Source organism: Macrotis lagotis, chromosome 1, assembly GCF_037893015.1.
Source record: "Macrotis lagotis isolate mMagLag1 chromosome 1, bilby.v1.9.chrom.fasta, whole genome shotgun sequence".
Classification (NCBI taxonomy): domain Eukaryota; kingdom Metazoa; phylum Chordata; class Mammalia; order Peramelemorphia; family Peramelidae; genus Macrotis; species Macrotis lagotis.
In genome coordinates, this window is record NC_133658.1 from 595,432,234 (window position 1) to 595,455,465 (window position 23,232).

The following is a 23,232-nucleotide window of genomic DNA, read 5'->3' on the forward strand; positions in this document are numbered from 1 at the left end:
GGAAATCAGAGCCATCCATAAGAAAAATTGCTCTAAATCACTGCTTATTAAAGAAATGCAAATTAAAGCATCTCTGAGGTACCACCTCATACCTCTCAGACTGATCAATATGACTACACAGGATAATGTTCAATGTTGGAAGGGATGTGGGAAATCTGGGACATTAACACATTGCTGGTATAGCTGCGGACTCATGAACCTTTCTTGAAAGCAATTTGGAATTATGCCCAAAGGGCAACAAAAATGTGTATACCCTTTGATCCAGCAATACCACTACTGGGTCTATACCCTGAAGAGATGATGAAAAAGTGTTTTAAAAACATCATTTGTACAAAAATATTCATAGCAGCCCTGTTTGTGGTGGCAAAGAATTAGAAATTAAGTGAATGTCCATCAATTGGGGAATGACTTAATAAACTGTGGCATATGTATGTGATGGAACACTATCGTTCTATTAGAAACCAGGAGGGATGGGAATCCAGAGAAGCCTGGAAGGATTTGCATGAACTAATGCTGAGAGAGATGAGCAGAACCAGAAGAACATCGTACACCCTAACAACAACATGGGGGTGATGATCAACCTTAACGGACTTGCTCATTCCATCAGTGCAACAATCAGGCATAATTTGGGGGTATCTGTGATGGAGAATACCATTTGTATCCAGAGAAAGAATTATGGAGTTTGAACAAAGACCAAAGACTATTATCCTTAATTATGTTATTTTGCTATCTCTTATACTTTATTTTTCTTTCTTAAGGATATGATCTCTCTCTCATCACATTCAACTTAGATCAATGTATACCATGGAAACAATGTAAAGACTAACAGAATGCCTTCTGTGGGGGGTAGGGGGAGGGAAGCAAGTTTAGGGGGTAAACTGTAAAATTCAAAATAAATAAAATCTTTTACTTAAAAAGAGTTTGGGGCATATTCAGGGGTCAGTGAATACATGATTTTAAGTTTAAATTTTAAATTTTAATTATTTTTAAATACAAAATTACCTAAGAATTAGGTAATGGAAAGGGATTTGAATGTAAGGCCAGAATATCTTAAGCATGTTAATTTGGTGTAAATGTTGAAGATGGACTGGTGGAGAACTATCTGGAGGCAAGACCAAGTAGAGAGCTACAGTACTAGTCCAGATGATAAAGAAGAATGAGTTATGTGGTAATAGTAAAAATAGGAAGGGAGAAGCGTGAAAGATAAGGAAGAACCAATAGAACATAGAGACTAATGGATTACAGAGACAAAAGAGGAGGCTTCTCCTGCTTTTTTTTTTTTCCTCAAAGGAAGCAAGGTGAACTCTTCCAATCCACAAATCAAAGAAGTAGCTGGGATCAAAATCAATTAACTAACAAGCATGTGTAAAAAAGCATCTATTATATCTTGCTGAACACTGTGCTAAGTGCTATGGACATAAAGATACAAGTTCAACAGTCCTCAAGAAGTTTTCATTTTAATAGAGGAAACGTTCCCAGATAGGTAGTAAATGGGCGTAGCTGACATCTGTCTGTTTTTTAAGCTAGATGAATAAAATCCATTTTAGTTAGAGAGAAAATGCATAATTAACAAGGAAAATATCCCATTCAGTAATGAATCTGTGATTAAAATGCTATACCCAGGAAAGTGCAAACTTCTTCAGTTACATCACAAATTTCTAAAATCTGCTTCAAAACAGAGAAAAGATGGAAAATAAAACTTTTATTCAAACCAACTTGTTTATATAATAGTGAAAAGATACTCTAACCTAAGAGGCAAAGGCAACAGTTTACATATGTAAATATGACAATATTTCTATTTAGGGTTAATGTTAGAGCAGCTAGGACTTGAGTCAGGAAGACCAGAATTCAAATATGGACTTGAACATTTACAAGCTGTGTGATCCTGGGCAAGTTACTTACCTTCTGCCTCAATTTCCTCAACTGTAAAGTGAGGATAAATAGCACTTAATTCTCAGGATTGTTAAGATAAAATAAAGCATCTAGTAAAGCATTGTTTAAACTTAAAAAATCCCTATATAAAAATGCTAACTAGCTAATGTTGTTTCTAGTTACTAGACTGAAACTTATCAAGTCAAAATTAGGAATACCTGAATTCTAATTTTTATGTAATTCTTGTCTCTCAAAATTTCTTACTTTCTAGATTTTTTTCTTATGTTATGATACAAATTATTTAAAACAGTTAACAACAATTCATCTGCATGCATACCTGTTTGGAAAGTAGGATTTGCTCCAGGGTACATATTGGGGGAATAGGCAGGAGCAGCCGCTGCATAGCCCATTGGGAAGCCAGCTGAGGAGGAAAAAAAATTTCCAAGGTTACTCTCTGAAATAATACTGTTTTACAGTCTGGACTGCCATATGTACTTAAAATTAAAATTCACATTCAAAATGCCTGACTCATTCGTGTCACCACAATATAATATGCTAGCAGACAATGTCTCCTATTTTTTTTCCCAAGATGTAAGGCTCTGTTCTTCAGAAACCCATAATATAGTTTTTTATATTTATATTATGTATGTATATATGTATGTACATATATATACATGCATATACACACATATATATATAAAAACTTCTGAAGAAATGAGAAGTGCCCTGGTATAGTGAACAGGCTTTGAGAAGAGAAAACCTGGGTTCCAGTCCTGCCTCCAGCATCTATTGGACATGTGACCTGATGCAACTGAGGTAACTTCTTAGTGTCCAGGCAAAATTCTTCTTGGAGACTTTAAGTTGCAAAGAAGGGACCGTCCAGTCTATATAAGACTATAATGTGACACACTAAAGGCATCTCTTAAGGTCAACAAAAAAGATTATAACAAATTGCTAGGATTTAGTGATTCAGCAAACTCCAAATCTACCTAACTATAATATCATCTAGACAAATTTAACTTAGCAACAAAACTGTGAAAGGCATTGTCAAATAACTTGATGAAATTAAGATGATTTCTGTATATATTATACCAATCAAATGTGAAAATAAGATTAGCTTTTAGATGACTTGAATTAAATAAACTCATTCAGATAACCTCACACTATTTTCTGCAATATTCACAAGCTATATGTTTAATATGTTCTGGATTTTTACTGGAGATCAAAAAGAAATTTAAGGGTTAATTAAGAGTTTTTATATTTCACCCCCTTTCCCTTTTTGATCACTGAATGAACAATGGTCTATCTCTAGCTTTCAGATAACTTGCCCTTTCTTCATAGTTTCTTAAATGTGTTTTACAGCAGCCCTAAAATCACAATGTATTTCTCCTTTAAATTCAAAGATAGCTAGACTTAGGAGATCTGAACTTTTGGTGAGTGTATTCCAACTGTTTGCAATTAGGTGTGCAATTTCCTTGATAAAATTCAAATTAGTCAACACTTATTAAGCACCTCTTTTATGTAAGATACCACGTGAGGAAATGAATAGATATGAATAAGATAAAATCCTTGTCTTAAAGATTTTAATAGAGGAGTAAGATGAGATAAAACATGAATAATTTTGAGAAACTATTTCCATGGAAGAGATGATAAGAAAAACAGGGATAAGACTGGCTCTGCCATTCACTATCTATGTGACCTTGGTAAAGTCTCTCTCTCCCTCTCTAGTCCTCAATTTTTTCATCTGTAAAATGAGAGAGTTGGACAAAATAACTTCTGAGTTTCCCTGAAATCAATGACCAATGAGAACATTCAAAGCTTAGTGTAAGAACAAATGCTCAAAGTCAAAAAAGGGAATGCCAAGTTCAGAAGTCCAATTTAGGACTATTGAATACATGAATAAACAAAGTGTGAGACTGCTAGAAAGGTAAATCAAAACAAAGTTTGCAGAAGACCTTGAATGTGTCACCCCCCAAAAAAAATACTGCAAAACAGATGAAATACAGTAATTATAATAATTTATCACATTAAAACAATGTTTACTTTTCTTAAAATGAAACTATTCTGTAAGGTAGTACAAGTATCATTACTCACTGTTTTTCAGATGGAAAAACTTAGACTCAAAAGAGATAATGACTTCATGCTGATGTAACTAGTTAAATTTTAGTTGGTAGCAGGACATGAACTCATCGCCTGACACTAAGTCTAGTATTCAGTCTTTGATTTACTGTAGAGGCAGCAAAAATATAGCAAGATGTGGATTTGGGAGATAGCTTAGGATCAACAGATGTAGCAAGGGTAGTGAGGTGATACAGTAGATAGAGCACCTGATTTCATATCAAACTTCAGACAATTACTAGCTGTGTGATCCTGAGATAAAGTTGCCTAACCTCTCTCTTCTCAATTTCCTCAGCTTTAAAATGGGGGTTATAACAGCCTCTGCCTCCCAAGATTGTGTTGAGGATCAAATGTGATAATAATCATAAGCACTTGTGCCTGGCACAAAGTTAAAAACTATATAAATCCTGGCAATTATTAGTATCATCATCATCATCATCATCATCATCATCATCATCATTATCATCATCATCATCCAACTAGATATGAGCTGTGGCAGAATGGGAAGATTTCTCCATCTTTGATAAGGAGAATGGTAGAACTATTAACAGACAATGAAAGTAAAATAGTTAAATAGTTTTGTCTTCTTTTATCATCCTTTCATGTTATGTCAACTGCCCCAATTAGTAAATTTATCTCCTCCTTTGTTTACTTCTAGGTCGGTTTTTTTGTTTGTTTTTTTTTTTTTAGGTTTTTGCAAGGCAAATGAGGTTAAGTGGCTTGCCCAAGGCCACCCAGCCAGGTAATTATTAAGTATCTGAGACCTGATTTGAACTCAGGTACTCCTGGACTCCAGGGCTGGTGCTCTATCCCCTTCGACACCTAGCCACCCCAAGTCTTTCATACATTTTGACTCCACACTTTCATACATTTAGGGTTTTAGCCTCCCTAAAACCGTTCTTTCTTATTCATACCACTTTTCTGCATTTGTCCTTTTTATGTGCCTCATGTATCATTTTCATGTAACTCTGGTTTCCTAAGATGGCTTAAAATGTCAAATATATATATATATATATATGCAAAGTCGAAATTTCATATTTTTTAGGCTTTCATCCCTCATGTTATATATTTCCTTTTAAAATCTCTAGCTTTAAGATCATATATTTTTTTCTCCCTAATTTTTGACATGTTTCTTAAAGTCTAGGTCCATATCCAAGTCAGTCTAACAATTATGAACTCCAAAGTAAGTCACTTTCTCCCCCAAGGCAACTGCCAAGCACTAACCAATTCTTCCTAATCTCAATTAAACCTAAAATAACAGTTCCTTTCTCTGTCTTCCCTACTTCTTGGAGTTAGAAGATGCAATCAGGTAAGTTAATAATTTATCAGATACTCTGCTTTTAGAAGAGTAAGATTTACAACAAGATCTTTAGAAGAGAGAAGTCTCCCATTACTAAAATCTTGCTCCTGTGCCAGTGTGAGTAATTTGCATTAGAAAAGTATCAATCACATCTCTATTTGGTTGAACAATTTATAATATAAACTTATAAAATAATATTACTTGTTTCTTTTATCCTCACAAAATGCCTTCCAAAATCTGCACTTTTAGAATCATCTTATATAAAAATAAGAGGTAGAATGTTAAAGTGATAAGAAAAACAAGAGGATTTCAGCTGAATTTCAACTCAGCTCCTTACTAGATATGTGATCTTGAGAAAATCACTTAAACTAAGTTTCAATTTTCTCACCTGTAACATAGGGATGCTAATAGTCATAAAATCTACTTAACAAGGTTATTTCAAGGATGAAATAATACCTAGACCACTTTGTAAATCATAAAGTACTCTACAAATTATTATCAATATACACTGCTTTTCCCCCTTCCCCTTCACAGAATTAAAGCATTTTGGAATTTAAAAGGATATCTCATCCAATTCATAATTGAACAAGAACTTTCTCTACTAGTCATTTGGACTTTACCTGGCAACTGCAATTGAGGGAAAGTTAATTGATCAAGAAAATTCACTCTCCTTTGAAATAGCTATAATTGATGTTTTCCCTTACATTGGGCCTGAATTTGTCTCTTAGTCTTACCTACCCACTGGTCCTCATTTTGCATTTTGGAGTCAAACAGAATACCTGTCCATCTTATCTTTATGGCCTCGCTCTAAAAAATAACTGTTCCACTTGCTTCACTTAATCTTCATGTGGTCTTTTCACCATTGTAGCTACCTGCCTCTCTGTACTTTCAAGTTTACCAATGTTTCTCCTAAAATGCAGTAACTCATCAAGTACCAATCAAGTATGTTTTAAGTGCTTACTACATAAATGCTAGATGCCTAAACCAAATACTGGGAACATGAAAAAAGCACAATCCTTGTATGCAAGGTGTTTACATCCTAATGAGGAAAAGGTAGGGGGAAGAGAAGAGAACAAGAGGATAGATATGAAAAAACCCTAAAAGGGTAGATACTAACAATTTAGGGAACCAGGAAATTCCTACAGAACAGTCCTGATTGAAGCTAGGGATTTTCTGTCACTTTCAAGGAGTAATCATCAATAATAATAAAGTTTGGAAGAGAGGTGGGTTTGAGGGAAAGGCAGTGAATTTTGTTTTGGAATTGTTGAATTTGAGATGCTTAGGAGGCACCTAGTTCAAAACTGTTGATATGGGAATGGAACCCAGGAGAGTCTCAGACTGGACAGAGATGTGCGGGTCAACTAGATAAATTAATAACAGAATGCATGGGTGCTGAATAAGATCAACCATCAAGAGAGTAAAGAAACAAAGGAGAAAAGGGCCCAATCTAGGGGAAAAATCACAGTTAATGAGCCTAATATGGATGAAAATTCAGCAAAGAAGACTGTGCAGAAACAGTCACACAAGTTGGAGAACCAAGAGAGAGAAATGACTGAAAACTCAAAAAAAAAAAAAAAAAACTAGAAGGGAAAAGTGGTCAACAGTGTCAAATGCAACGCAACATTCTAGGAGTAGTCTCACCAAGACTGACTTCATTGGCATTATCATCTCCTTATATATATATATATATATCTTAATGCAGCCTAAGATTTGATTCATTTAGATTCATATTGAGTTAGAATATTCTTTAGGTACACTATTATCTAGTCAGGCCAACCTTATCTTAAATATGTGAAAATTATTTTTTAAATCCATGTTTATTTATCATTATTAAATGTCATTTTATTCAATTTTGTCAAGATTATTCTGAATACTAGTTTTTATTTAAGGTGAATTACCTCCTAGTTTTTTATCATTAGCAAATATAATTATGTTATCCATGACTATATCCAAAAGTCAATGACAAAAATATTACACAGGAAAAATCAAGTACATTTCCTTGGAGCATTCTATTTAATATCTTCTTCCATGTTAACAATGAATCATTAATGGGGCCAGCCATTCAGCAAGTTTTGAATCCTTCTAATTGAGATATAATAAAAACCCCCTACATATGTAATCAAATCTGGTTCCAAATACCAGCTCAACCACTTTTTTTTAAACACTTGATCTTAAATAAACCCCTACACCTCTCTGAATATACCACAGTTTTCTCATCTGCAACAGGAGGCAAGTAAGATGATCTCTTAAGGCCCTCAAAGTCTAGATTTATGACATTTTACTATCAGCTATACCATTTTTATCCATTTCTTCCATGAGACAAGGCAGCTAGGTGGTGCAGTGGATAGAGCATTAACCCTGGAGTTCAAATTCAGTCTCAGATACTTAATAATTACCTAGTTGTGTAGCCTTGGGCAAGTCACTTAACCATACTGTTTTGCAAACAAACAAACAAAAAGAATGAGACACTATGAAATGTTTCATTAAAAATTTAGGCATACTGTATCTAATCCTCAATCCTAAAAATTTAGCAACCATGTCAAAAGAAAAAAATAAGATTCACTTGACAAAACTTGTTCTTGAAGAAATTATGCTATTACATCTGTTTCTTTTAAGCAAGTTACACTATTGTACTGCCAGAACAGAAGTCACGAGGCCCATACCACAAAGTTTTAATAAAAGTTGGGATTTTATTTACCTTTTCAAATTTTTCAAATTTGCTTTGCTTTATTGGCCATATTTTGTGCACTTGTCTACACCCTCTTTGAGAATGTAAATATTATTCTGAAGCTGTTTTTATTTAAGAATTATTAGGTACCATACATTAACAATAGTTTCTTTGTTGTGAGATTTTACTAACCTTACTTGCTACTTCATTCTCTCCCTCTCTAAATTCACTTTAAAGTCCTCTTGAGTCAATATATCTCTGGCCAGTATTTTTACAAAGGAACATTTTTCCCCCAGTCTTTGTAAAGTACATTCTATCCCTTGCCAGAATCTAACCACATTATAGGTTTTTATCCAAGAATTCAAGTTATGATCTATGATACCATCTATGTATTCAGCTATTCGTTTCCTAAATTTTCCTTTATTTCCCAAAGTTTTGATCACAAAATCAAAGAGATGAACTCACCCACCTGAGTCTGCATATTTTTCAGTTTTTCTACTTCCAAGTTCCAAGCAATGCACTCCAAAGTTCTAAATCATTCCCTTCTACATCAATCATCAGGATTTATCAACTACTAGTCTGATAAGCTTTAAGACGATCTCTATCATATATATCCTTTTCAGGAAGACAGTACACCTACAAATTTTCAAGGTCAAATCTATAAGTTATCACCTTTACAGTCCCTCAAAAAAGGGTTATGAGCAACTACAATAGTTTTTTTCCTTTAGGAGGGCAAGAGAAATTTTCCCACCTTCGAGTGCCTAAGAATCTTCCTTAAGGATCCATGCTCTTGTATTAGCACTTTCTCTAAATGTCCAGACTCACATTCAACAAGATGACCTTCCTGGCTATTGTACAGCTCCTCTTTAGGGGGTCATCAAACACACACACAGAGCAATAGGGAGGAGTCAGGCAAAGAATGGGGAAGACAAATAGTCAATGGGTAGAAACATAAGCCAATACCTTAAGACCCAAGAAACAAAAGAAAGTATATGAGGTTAAGAAGGAATAGAAATAAGATTAAAGAACAAAAACAAATGGTCAAGTCAAAGATCGTCAAAAAAATTTCTGAAGGGCAATTTTCGAAAATCATTAAAGTACAAGATCATTTATGGCAAAATGTGTTTCTTAAATTGGTTCTTACTAATGACAAAGATCTAAAGACAGATAAACACTAGTGAAAGAACCACAAGAGGATACCAATGATGATCATATTTCAAAAAAAAGTTGATCAATGAAACTGAGATTAAATCAACTTTAAGAAAGCAGATTTTAACCACTTAACCCCATTTGCCTTGCAAAAACCTAAAAAAAAAAAGCAGATTTTAACAAACAGTACATTAAGAAAAAAGACCCGATAGAAAATCTAAGAAACCAAAAGAAATTGCAAAAGTTAGATCACTTATACATAATCACTTTTATAGGCATGGAAATAGCCTCCAATGCCTTCAAAAGACAGAAGGAATAAAAAGAAGCTAAACTGGTTAAGCAAAGCTACAAAGAACTTAAAGACAAATGGGAAAGCCACCAAATTCGGAAAATGGACCAGGATTACTGTGTATAAACAACTAGTACAGTGAAATAGGGAGAAGATCAAAAAAAAAAAACCCTAAAGTAATAAATGAGAAACTATTTAAAAGCTCCAAAAAACCTTTCAATCTTAAAACACTGGCTGGAGGGGAAAAAAAGGGCTGTTCCTTGAGAAAATCAAATTGTTATCTAATCAATAAAGTTATTTGCTCTACACATCTAAAATTTTTTTTCTGATTTTTCCCCCTAAAATTTCTAACATTTTTTAATATTCAAATTAAAGTTGAGAAAATTTCAAATCAGGGATTTTGGATCTTGTCCTCTTTCCAGTTCCTTATAAATTACAAGGAAAAAGACCAATGTTTATAAATACATAGGTAATATACTGCTAATCTACTTTGCCTTCTAAAATCATCAATGAATCACATTTTCAAAGTTCATTAACAAATAATACTTTATAATGACTTACCTGGATAACCAATTCCTTTGGCATTTGCATAGGGAACCCCTGAAGATCCAGGGCTATAAACAGGATTCATGATTTCAAGAACTGAAGAGAAAAGAAAATAAAAGTTTAGTTAACCACCTGATTTCTCAAAATCTTCTACAGGCATATTTCTAGAGTCCTCTAGGTAGTGTTTTGGGTTTATCCATAATTTAAAGATGGGTGGTACTATAAGTGTCTTCAATCATTATAGTGAATAAAGAAAATGGCCAGTTATTCTGTAATCTCTAAATGACTAATTTAGGAAATAAACTGTAGCTTTGGTTTAGGAGTTATTTTTCTCATTTCCTGGGCTACAGAGAATAATTTGCCTGTCAAAATAGTGTTTAATTAAGATGATTAAATAATAATGGCAACAAGAACTTGAAAGTAACACATTACCAACAACTCCATAGACAATTAGTAAGAACCATGGTCTAAACTCAATATTTTGCTTCAGGGACATAAAGGGAAGGAGTAGTTATTCTATCTGAAGTCAATCTTCAAAGTTGATGATTATAGCTAACAATTATATGGTACTTTAAGGTTTGCAAAGCACTTTACCTAAAGTAACTTATTTAACCCTCACAACCAGCACTATGAGAAAAGCTATTACAGATTATCTTGTCCACTTTATAGATAAAACTGAAGCTCAAAGGAGGTGAATGATTTGTCCATGATCACAAAGTTATTAAGATACATGACCAGAAGCTGTGATTTTAGGGTGGCTAGGTGGCGTAGTGGATAAAGCACCGGCCCTGGAGTCAGGAGTACCTGGGTTCAAATCCGGTCTCAGACACTTAATAATTACCTAGTTGTGTGGTCTTGGGCAAGCCACTTAACCCCATTTGCCTTGCAAAAAAAAAAAAAAAACTAAAAAAAAATAAAAAAAAAAGAAGATACATGACCAGAACCCAGGTCTCTCCTGGATTTTTTTCCAATATATTATCAGTATATCTCAATTGCATTACATAAGTCTATGAACTGAGTACAGATCTATTAACCAGCACTAATAATAATCTACTGTACAACTGTAACTGTTTATAATGATGACATTCAGGCTTTCTCCTATTTTCTAAGATGTTAGGTATTTTCAGCCAAATATCCTCCAAGCACCTCAAATATATATCATAAAACTAAACTTCTTTTGATAGTTCTGTGGAAGGTCATTTTATGGATTTGATGACATTTTAAGAACTCTTAAATGATGGGGGGATGGGGGAAAATGACCTATTGTTTTTATCTGACTGTTAGTATTATTACCACAATAAAGAATGGGGTAGGGGAAAGGGGGGGGGAAGATATCGAAATTTTATAATTGAAATTATCAATAATGACTGATAATTATGCCTCCCATCTCTTTCCACAGGTGTGGTAGGAAGTATACATTTTCCTATTCTGCTAATATGCAAAAAAAAAAAAATTTTTTTTTTTTTTTGCTTAACTGTTCTTTGCTACCAAAAGGAGGAAAGGAGGACAGGAGGAAAGGAGATAAGAAGGAAGGGAAGAAGGAAAGAAAGAAGGAGAGAGGGAATGAGAGCCAGGCACTATAAGTATTTTACAAACACTATCTCATTTTGTCTGCACAACATGCCTGAGAGGTAGATATTATTCCATTTTACAGCTGAGGAAACTGAGGCAGACAGCAATTAAGTACCCAGAATCATATATCTTAAGCTTTATTTGAACTCAGGTAGCCTGACTCCAGGCCCAAGCCTTGATCTACTATCACCTGATACTGCTGATTTAACCTTCCTTTCTCAAAAAAAAGACCATGACATCAGGGAGATGACACCATGACAACACATGAATTGGTTTTGAGAGGGTGTAGTGCTAACTCAATCAGCTTCACATTCTCCATCTGCATCCAGCAGTCAGATATGAATCAGCATGACTGGAGAGGTCCTGGATGTAAGGCAATCAAGGTTAAGTGACTTGCCCAAGATCACACAGTCAATAAGTGTTTGAGACCAAATCTGAACTCATGTCCTCTTGACGTTGGGGTTGACGCTCTATCCACTGTGCCATCTAGCTGCCATACCTGGCTATATGAGGAAGCATGGGAAGTGATTGTAAAGTATGAAAAAGATATCAATAATTATTTTTAAATGAAGACTACTGCTTTGATAGCAGCAATGAGTACAAAATAATCAGACCAAGAAAAGGTCTAGTTGAATAATTCCTCTATGACCAAGACCTAAGTAGTGCTAGAAAGGACTTACTCACACTCACACAGTTAGTAAGTGTATTTGAGGTCAGATCTGAATTCAGGAAAATGATCTTCTTGACTCCAGGCTTGGGACTTTATCTATGGAGACATCTAACTGCCCCCAAAATTATTTGTATCTTCTAATTATTTCTTGTTCTTTTTGTCTAGCCTCCAGATAGGAAAAAAATTTCTTGCGGGAAGCCCTTTTAACCTGTTTCTAGAAAATAAAATGGAATGGAATAAGATGATGCCAGTTTTTAGAGATATTTTTGAAAATCAGAAAAAGAATTTATATATTATAGAAATGAGGGTGATTTGAAGAGTTCTGAGAAGAATTTTAGAGGGAAAGATTCTTTTCAGCATTATTTCCAGTTAACTGGAGAGAGAAGACCCTAAAATCAAAGAAGCTAAGATGAAAAAGACAATATAAATTAGAAGGGCAATTGGTGTTGGTGGAGCTTGTGAACTGATCCAACCTTTCTAGAGAGCAATTTGGAATTATGCCCAAAAGGCAATAAAAATCTGCATACCCTTTAAACTAGTAATGCTACTACTGCATCTATATCCTGAAGAAATCATGAAAACGGGTAAAAATATCACTTGTACAAAAATATTGACAGCAGCTCTGTTTGTAGTAGCAAAGAATTGGAAAGCAAGTGAATGTCCATCAATTGGGGAATGGTTGAACAAATTGTGCTATATGTAGATTATAGAATACTATTGCTCTACTGGAAACCAAGAGGGATGGGATTTCCTGAGAAGCCTGGAAAGACACATAACTGATGCTGGGTGAGATGAGCAGAACCAGAACATTGTACAACCTTAACAGCAATATGGAGATGATCAACCTTAACGGACTTGCTCATTTCATCAGTTCAATAATCAGGGACAATTTTAGGGTATCTGCGAAGGAAAATACCATCTGTATCCAAAGAAAGAACTGCGGAGTTTATTTATTTATGGGGGGTTTTTTTGCAAGGCAATGGGGTTAAGTGGCTTGTCCAAGGCCACACAGCTAGGTAATTATTAAGTGTCTGAGGCAGGATTTGAACTCGGGTACTCCTGACTCCCGGGCCGGTGCTTTATCCATTGCGCCTCCTAGCTGCCCCTAGAGTTTAAACAAAGACCAAAGACTATTAGCTTCAATTAAAAAAAAAAAAGACGTCTTATGTACTAATTTTGCAGTCTCTTATTTTTTTTTCCTCAAGGATATGTATTTTTCTCACAACACGTTCAATTTTGATCAATATGTAGCATGGAAACAATGCAGATTATCAGACTGACTTCTGTGGGGAGGCTAGGGGGAGAGAAGAGAGGCTGTGGGAAAAATCATATAATTCAAAACATTGCAAAAAATGATAGGTAGAAACTACAACTGTATATAACTGGAAAACATAAAATATTTATATCAAAAAAATAAGGGCAATTGGTTTTGAAGGAAATGATAAGATTGGCTTTATATACATTGAGTAAGGTAGGGAAAGTTTTTTTTAATATTCCACTTCTAAAATTCTGATTCTATACTATGAAAGTCTCAGCTAATAAAAACTTTCTAGGGAAAGAAATCAGGAAAAGAAATTCTCTCTCCATGAGAGAAATGAGAAAAAAAAATTCTCATCTTTGAGACCTGAAAGACCTGACCTGAAAATCAGAAGAGATCACATTTGGAAAATTTTAAGGTGGAAACTTCTTAAAAAGGTTTTTAATTATATCCAGACATGTTAAATATAGTCTCAAATGAATGGCTAAGTAAAATATAATGAGTAATAGAGCTGTATAATCGTCCCCAACCAAGCAAATTAGTATTACATGCCCAGGGCTTTAAAGAAATGAGGCAGAAAGCCAGTAAGAATTTCCATCAGGCTATGCCTAACTTCTTCAGTCCTTCCTTTTGTTTGTTTTGTTTTTTTTAAGTTTTGTTTTTTTTTTTTGCAAGGCAAATGGGGTTAAGTGGCTGGCTTGCCCAAGGCCACAAAGCTAGGCAATTATTAAGTGTCTGAGACAGTATTTGAACCCAGGTACTCCTGACTCCAGGGCCAGTGCTTTATCCACTGCGCCACCTAGCAGCCCCTAGTCCTTTCCTTTTGTACAGAAGTGAATCTCGTTGAAGTACATCTTTATTTTACATTCAAATCCTTCCCATGGTTAATATCTAATATCATTAGCTTTTTGTGTTTAATATGTGTTCAAAAGTAAACTTTTAAGAGACTGGACCACAAATACTCATTTATTTTATGATCTCTCAGTAATACAAGGAAAACAATAGGAAAGAAAAGGAAGTATCATTAGTTAATATGCTTTCTCCTTCCTAAATAGTGAAAATTTTGAACACCTAGGGAAGTCTGACCCTATTGACATGTCTGATATACTAAGTACCACATTTTTCTCTCTTACCATAAACAGGACAGAAATAAAATGACCCGGGGGGTTGTTGGTTTGTTTTCATGTTTTCAGTCCTCAAAAACGTATACCTCAACTCTAAAAATAAAAATCTAAACTCTAAAAATAAACCAAAAAGTTAAACCTAGCAGACTTCTGCCCATTTCAAGAAAAAGTATACCATTAGTAGTCTTTATGACTGAAGCACCTAGGTAGGGCAGTAGTGGATAGAGTCCACTGGACTCTATCTGGAGGTAGGATGATCTGAGTTCAAATCCAGCCTTAATAATTGCTTAGCTTTGTGACCTTGAGCAAGTCACTTGATCCCATTGCCTTAAATAAATTTTTTAAAAATTATTACTTATGATTCCAATAGTTGAGCTGAATCCAAATGCGTGACCAAAAATGTACAATTTATCCATGACAATAAGATAACTAAATTTATAACATATGTGCAAGTATATATGCCAATTAAAAGAATTAGTGAATACTTTGTTCATTTTTGATATTCAGATTTGATGTGCAGTTGTTTCAACTGTCTGACTCTTTTAGGACCCCATTTTGGTGTTTTCTTGGCATAAATACTGGAATAGTTTGCTATTTCCTTCTCCAGCTCATTTTCCTAGAAAAACTGAGACAAATAGAATAAAGTGTCTTGCCCAGTCAAACAGCTAGGAAGTGTCTAAAGTCAAATTTGAACTCAGGAAAAGGAGTTCCCCTGACTACAGGCCAGGCACTCTTATCTACCATGTCACCTCATGCTCTACTTTCTCTATACCCATCTTCAATTCTATGTGGTCATAAGGCTCCAGTCAATTCCATGCAAGTAATATAGAGTTAAGTTTAAGGAGCTAACCCTAATTCTTGGGGAATTCTCTTTTCAAAACTCAATGTGGGTCAAAGGTATATAAAATTGGAAATGAGGATTCTTACATAGGACTAGACCCTGAAATAAAGTTGTTTTTTTCCCCCAAATATCCTCTAGCAGTGATGTCAAATTCAAATAGAAACAGGGGCCACTGATCTAAACTGAAGAATTCATATGGTCTACATATCGACTAAGTTTCTTAAATATTTTATGTATTATTGTATTTTTATTTATTTTGTTAAATTGTTCCCAATTACATTTTAAACTAGTCTGGAGTGTTGGAGGCTGTTGTTTCATACATCTGTCCTGTACAAATCTTGGGAGTTAAGTACCCATGTAGAGATGGGAGATAAATTTTTTCCCATCAAGTTATCTTTTTTATGGCTTTATAATAGTCCATCTTTCTGACTCCTTTTCTGTAGCCCTGAACACATTATTGGCATTTCTAACATTTTGATTTTTTTTTTAACACAGACCTCTTATCTACCCTATGTAGGAAACTCCTGATGAGGAAACTTCTCCATCAATGTATCTTGGCAACTCGGCCACAATTTAGAATGGGAATCTAAGAGATAGGACTTGACCATAGTCACATAGCTAATATATATCAGAAGCAGAATTTGAGCCCAGTCTTCCTGACTCTATGACATAACTGTTTAAACACTTTTAGCTCACAAATAATTATTTCACAACAATCATAATGATATTCTGGTAGGTGTTTTATGCTTGTGAAAATTTCACTTTTTTAAAAAAAATGTGCTCATCTATTAAAAAGGAGACAATGGCTTAAAAATACCTTTAATTAAAAATGCAAGCCACCATAACTAAAATTTTTTTTAATATAATTACCCCATTATTACTAATCAAATGGAAAGGCTAGCTATTTGCATTTTGAATTACTTGTTTCATCCCATAGTACTATGTAAATTTTTCTTAACTAATGGAATGGTTCTAAAAGAAAACAATAAAGTTCAGAAAGGTTCAAATTGCTGGTTTTCTCAAATATGAAATTTTTGCTTTGAGGCTTGGGATACCTGAAAGTAACAGGAAACAATATCAGCCACGTTATCAATTTAATTTTAATCATACATTTGAGAATATCTAATAATTTGACATTCTTTGGGGGAAACTAAGCTACTATGTTCCTGCCAGTTATATAAAAGCACAAATGCATAAGATTCCCCCAAAAGCTCTACATTCATTCATTCATAAGGCTTGATGCCTATGAAGAAAGTAAGTAGATATAGTCAATCAGAGGATCAAGATTAAGGCTGAAGCATTGACTTGGGAAATCAGAATGTCAGATTATAGAATCAGAACCAACAGACCTTAGTTAGATCTCTCTATTTTAGAGACGAAGAAACCATCTATACCAAAAAGAGTCATGTAAGTTACTTGAGATCATACAATTTGTTAATGGAAGAAATGGGACTAAAATTTAGATTATAAGATAAATACATAAATTAAGCTTCAGAAGCAAAATGTGAATCCAGGACCTCTGCCTCCAGAACCAAGGTTTTTCCCACTTTTGATGTAGTTATTATACTATAGTTGATCTTATCAAGAAAAGTTTTCTTTCACAAGTGTAAAGGTTGATGAGATTTCAAACCATAGAATATCAACATATAAGTAACTGTAATAAAAATTCATATTAAACTAGATCACATTTACTGCATGGATGTCAATATAAATAGGTAAAACTCTGAAAATCTGATTCAAACCAAAAAGTTTAAGTAAAAAAAAAAATTAAAGTAAGAACAAAAATAGCAATAACCTAATATAGTTATTGGGGCTTATAATGGAGGGAAATCAATGGTGGTGTGTTCAGTAATGTTTAGAATGCAAACAAACATGGCATTTATCTGTATGGCAATATAATATAATGGACAAAGATTAAGAGTTAAGAGTAGGGAAGGCACCTGAATCAAGATTTGCCTCTGACACACTCTCTGGACCCCGTATAAGTCACTTAACACCAGTGCCCTCAGCAACTAAATAGCCCACGGTATCTAAAAATACAAACACAGTCAACAAATCACATGTATAGACTATGTAAGACAGCATGGCACAATGAAGAAAGAGCTGAAATCAGTTAGAATGCCCTGGGGTAGAGTCCTGTCTGTGATAAACACTATATGACACTATACTAGTCACTAAACCTTTCAGTGCCCCCAGAAATTAGAACACTGTTATCTTACAGAAGTAAGATGAAATTGGATTGGTAGAGGGAATTTCCTCAGAGTTCACTATATCAATGAAATCAAAGAACTGATTAAAAAACAATAAATATCTATTGAAGAAAACTACTTCCTAAAAACATAGGGAGTTTTTTATTTGTTTAGTTGAATTTCCACATACATAGTTCCAAAGTGGTTACTCCATGAAAAAATATAGAGAGAGCTCAAGACAATACCTTGTGGGGGGGGGGGGGGGAATTTCTTTGATTAACCACTACTGGTATGATCATCATGGTTTTCCCCATATATCAGAGGATTCAAATAGATAACCTGTAAGGCAGCAATTCTTTGGTGTCAGGGATTCCTTTGGTGGTCAAGTGAAACCAATGGACCTCTTCTTAAAACAATGACATTATCAAAATTTAAAACAAACCAAACAGGAATAAGTCTTAAGGGGAATAAGTCTAAGGGCTCCTTATTCAACCAGACAATCTTTATTGTTCTATATATTTGATATTTGAGGTGTGTGTGTGGTGTGTGTTTCTGCTAGCTGTCAGAAAACAGAAAAAATGAGATTTCCAATATTATTTACTTGCTTTAAGAAATCTGTTTATTACTACTAAACAGTATAGTGTGGACCTAAACTTAAATTTTAGATGAATAGCTAAAAGGAATCTGGCTTGGAAAACGGTTTGTCTTGTTTTAGGATCAAGTTGAGAAAATGTGAAACACTTAAAAGATCATCATTTTAAAAGAATTTTGTATTCATTGCTTTTTACATCATTCTCCCATAATTTTCTCATGAGCTTTCCTTTAAGCAGTAAGTGAAAGCAATCCATTAAAATGCATGTATGCCTGACTTTAAGCAACTGTAGGTTTGCTTTAAACAGAGTAGGTTATTAGCCCCTGGGGGGAAACATCTTAAAATTATGTAAAAGTTAACCTAACCTAATGTGTGCTCCAAATTTTCTCTTCTGAACCAAAACAAATATCTCCTTTAACTATTACCCTTCAAAGCTAGAGGTAGAAATGCCTTTTGCAACTGCTCTGAAAAAGGGATGGGAAACTGATTTTATCAAAACATGTCACTGTAAAGATTATGATCAAAAGGACTCAAAAATCAAGAAAAATGCTGCCCACAACTACTCATTTTCCAAAATATTAAAAAAACACAGTTTGGTATTACCTGACCTAAGAAGGATTTTTAAAAAAACTCCTTTCTATGATACTGAATTTTGAACTGCACTTGCACGCAGGTATATCATCCTTGACACAGGCATAACATAACATTTGCAACCACTCACTCACTCATCTATTTTTCAATTCCCACATGCCTAGAGTCCTCTGCCAGAAAAAAATTAGCCATCCCAAACTTACTGCCAACTTACGTATAAACAGTTATAATTTTCCAGATGCGGGTGGTTCCTAATCAATAAGGATGTTTTAATTTTTTTCCCCCCTCTTCAGATGAATGTCTTTTTCGGTTGAGAAATTTCTCCTCTAAAATACATGTTGTCTCCTTCCTACCGTGTCTGCCTTTAACAGCCCACACAGCCATAATATCTGTAATGGTCTGATCTTTCCCACACAAATCTAAGAACAAAACCTGATATACATTCAACGCTATTCTCTTAACAATAATATTCCTTACACCCATAATCAAAACAAGACCTCTGCAATGTAAATTTTTTTTCTTCCAATCGCTCAGGTGCCTGGGTGTCCTCTACGGGGAGAGTTCTCACATTTGGACAGAAAAAGAGGTAAGCTAAAAGTAAAGCTTTAGATCCAAACCTTTAATTTATTTAACAGCATTTATCAGAAAAGTGAAACCCCTGAAAGGCCTCGTCCTTCCCCGGGGCGACCCGTATTCTGAAAGCAGTAAAAACAGACATTGGCACAGCCTTTGAAACCGGGTGTCCCCTCCTTTTGGTTGTTCCCGGAGATTTCCCAGCTTGGAAGGGGGGAGGTTAGCAAGAAACACAAAGTCCCAAACTTCCGGCCTGCACGGGGCAGGGAAAGTTCACCTGGTCCCCTCTGCCAGGCTCCGCTCCTCCCGGCCCCACGCAGAGAATCCGGGCGCATCTCCCCAGCCGTCCGCCGGTTCGGAAGCCGGCATCCCGCCCCTGGGCTCTGGCTCCCGTCACGATCGCGGCAGAAAGAAGCAGAGCACCGCGGAGCGGGGCTGGGGGGCGGCGAGCTGGATGCGCCCTTTCCTACCGGAACTAATCCCCTGGACGCCTTCAACCCAACAAAGGGAACATTTAAATCGTTCTACCTGCATTGCATCAGCCGAGGGCTGGCAGAGGGCTGGGAGAAGGGGGCGAAGGGCTGGGGCCGAGATGGAATCGGATCCAGCCCAGCCACACGCCCCGTGCCCCCACCCCCGCGGGTTCCGGAGGGAACGCACCCCCTGTCAGAGCCCACGAATACACGCGCGCACACGCACACGCGCCAAGTGTGGTTGGAGGATGGGGGGGGGTCTCTGACATCCGCACCTGAAACATCAGTCTTCCACAATCTCGCCCCCCAAGAACGGAGGGTGAGAAAGGCAAAGCCGCGCGCCCTGCCCGGCCCGGCCCGGGAGGCCCTTCGGCATCTCCGCCCCCCCCAGGGGCAGCGACCCACTCGGGCCTCCGCCTCCTCCCCCGACAGCCCAGGCCCGCGCCGGCCCGCAGCCCGCAGGGAGGGAGGCCGCAGGGGAGGGGCCGCGGCGCGGATCGGGCCGCCGCCCCCTCCGGGTGTGCGGGCTCTCCCGTTATCCCGCGGGCGGCATCCCCGGCCGGCCCCTCCCCCGAGCTCCCTCACTCACCGCGCCGCGGCGGCGGGGGCGGGCGGGCCGGCTACCTCGAGCGGCGGCTGCAGGGGCTCTCCCTGCCTCGGGCCCCCGGCAGCAGCCTCGGCGGCTGGGGCGCGGGCTCGGGCGGCGGCGGCGGGGGGGATCGGCCTCGGGTCTCGGACGGCGCCGGGCGCTGGGGGCGGGGAGGCCCCGAAGGAGAGACGCGGCCGCCGCCGCCGCCGCCGCTGCTCCGGGGTCGGGTGCCGACGCCGCGCTCCTGGCGCTCGTCTTCGTCACGGCCGGCGCCTTCCCCGAAGCTGCTGGGGCCGCCCGGGCTGCGCGGCGATCCCTCCGTCCCGCTGTCGCTCTGTCCGTCCGCCGCTCCCCCTCGCTCCGGCGCTCCCCTCCCGAATCTGCGCAGCAACCGGACACCGTCCCGACCTCACTTCCGCCCGGGCGCGGGGGGAGGGAGGGAGGGAGGGGAGAGCCGCGGAGGGGCGGGGGGACGGCGAGTCCGGCTCGCGCCAGGCACCGCCCTCCCAGCCACGTGACCCGGGGCCGAACCTCCCGGGGGCTGCCCCTCCCCCTGCGGCGGCCGCTGTCTAGTGCACCCCGGCGAATGAGCGCTCCTGCTGTGTGTGTGTGTGTGTGTGTGTGTGTGTGTGTGTGTGTGTGTGTGTGTGTCTGTCTGTCTCTGTGTCTCTGTGTCTCTGTGTCTCTGTGTCTCTGTGTCTCTGTGTCTCTGTGTGTGTGCGCGTGCGCCACTTATTGTCATCCATAGCCCCTTAGAAAGCGCCGGGCTTTAGCGGGGGGGAGACAGAGTGTGCAGCTCCGTGCCGGTTCTCTTGTGGGGCTTTGACTTTATTCCCCTGCCTCTGGGCAGGACAGATTGCCTTCACAGACCCAGGTGTCCTGCCACCTTATTCATCCCTTCTCCCCTCCACTCCCCCGTCCTTCCCCATTTCCACTTCTTTTCTTCTGTGCACTCCCCTTTTACCCCTCCATTCATCCTACCTCTTCCTCTCTTCTTTCTCTGTTTGTTCTCATCCTTCCCGGTAGTCTACCTTCTAAGGTATTCTAACCTCCTACCTTTCTCATCCCTCTTAACAGACCTTCTCTACATCAATCAGCAAACATTTACTGAGGCGGCTGGGTGGCCCAATGGACAGAGCCCCGGCCCTGGAGTCAGGAGAACCTGAGTTCAAAGGTGACCTCAGACACTTAATAATGACCTAGCCGGGTGGCCTTGGTCAAGCCGCTTAACCGCATTGCCTTGCAAAAACCTAAAAAACCAAAACAAAACAAACTCAAGCACTCTGGGTTAGGTTGAGCTTGGATCCATAGGTTCCAGGAAGAATTGAGTCCCACTTTCAGGATTTAGGACAAATCATTTAGTCTTTTAGCCTCAGTTTCCTTATCTGTAAAATGGGGGTGAAAATAATTCCAGTAGTTCCTATCTTACAGGCCTTTGAGACTTGAATTAGAATGACTGAAAAATGTTTTGCACACATCGGATCTATATAAACATGGCGGCTTGCATTGATTTTCTTTTTAAGATTTGTTTTATTCAATGTTTTATTCAATGTTTTACATTTAACATCAATACAGCTAAATCTTAATAGCTTTTATATTTTAAAACGATTAATTTCAATTCGAAGTATTTTAAGTTTTTCAGTCATTCCCTCTATCAGAAGTATTGGTCCTAGGATGGATGGGAATTCAGGGAAGCCTGGAGGGATTTGCATGAACTGATGTTGTACACCCTAACAGCAACATGGGGGTGATGATCAACCTTGATGGACTCACTCATTCCATCAGTGGAATTCCATCCATTTCCATCAGGAACAATTTGGGGCTGTCTGCAGTGGAGAATACCATCAGTATCCAGAGAAAGAACTGTGGAGTTTGAACAAAGACCAAGGACTATTAACTTTAATTTAGGAAAAAAAAACTGGTATCTTATTGTCTGATCTTGCTATCTCTTTTACTTTATGTTTCTTCCCTAAGGATATGATTTCTCTCTCATCACATTCAATTTGGATCAATGTATACCATGGGAACAATGTAAAGACTGGCAAATTGCCTTCTGGGGGGGGGGGGGAGGAAGTAAGATTAGGGAAAAAACTGTAAAACTCAAAATAAAATCTTTAAAATTAAAAAAAGAAAGTCTTGGTCCTTTTATTTTCATTTACTTTTCTTCATATATAGTGGCACTTGTGTTGTACATCCTTGTTTTGGATCTGCTTTTTTTCACTTTATATTATTTCACAAGTCCTACTAAATTTCTTTGTATTCCTCATACTTGTCTGTCTTAATTACATTATAATATAACATCACAGCAATGTTCTACAATTTATTTTTATATTACCCTATTATTATGCATTTAGGCTGCTTTCAGTCCTCTGCAATTGCATAACATATTGTTAAAAAAAATTTAATAAGACTTTTTTTAAATAACATTTTGAGGGTATATTCCAAAAAATGGAATTATTGGGTCAAAGTGTATTATTATTTTTGTAATTTATGTTGCTTCTTGCTCTCTTGCTCTGAAGCAAAATTCCAAGTTTGCACTTTCATCTACATATAAATATTCTTCTTGCTAGTATTGCTTCTTTGCTTTTTTTTAAGTTTGATAGGTATTAGATGGTCCTTCAAAGTATATATATTTGTATAAACCCAAAAGCCCTCACCTGAGTCTTCTCTTTTCCCTCTAACATTTTCTCATTTGGTAATCTCATCAACAACTATGGGTTCAATTGCCATCTCTATGTAGATGATATATTCAACCAGTCTCTCTCACGTTCTCCAGTATTGATTAACCATTTGCCTAGAGAACATATCAAACTGGATG

At 37.4% G+C, this 23,232-nt stretch overlaps 1 protein-coding gene across 1 annotated transcript in view; it reads right to left on the reverse strand.

Moving 5' to 3' along the window:
• The window catches only part of FAM168B (family with sequence similarity 168 member B), a 58,633-nt gene extending 37,837 nt beyond the window's left edge, over window positions 1–20,796 (reverse strand). The window contains exons 1-3 of the mRNA XM_074214908.1: window positions 20,415–20,796; window positions 9,958–10,038; window positions 2,210–2,293 (exon numbers count right to left, since the gene is read on the reverse strand). Of these exons, the coding sequence (XP_074071009.1) occupies window positions 2,210–2,293; window positions 9,958–10,027 (154 nt within the window). The 5' untranslated portion in view covers window positions 10,028–10,038; window positions 20,415–20,796. The remainder of the gene's footprint in view (window positions 1–2,209; window positions 2,294–9,957; window positions 10,039–20,414) is intronic.
• Between the last annotated feature and the right edge of the window lie 2,436 nt (window positions 20,797–23,232).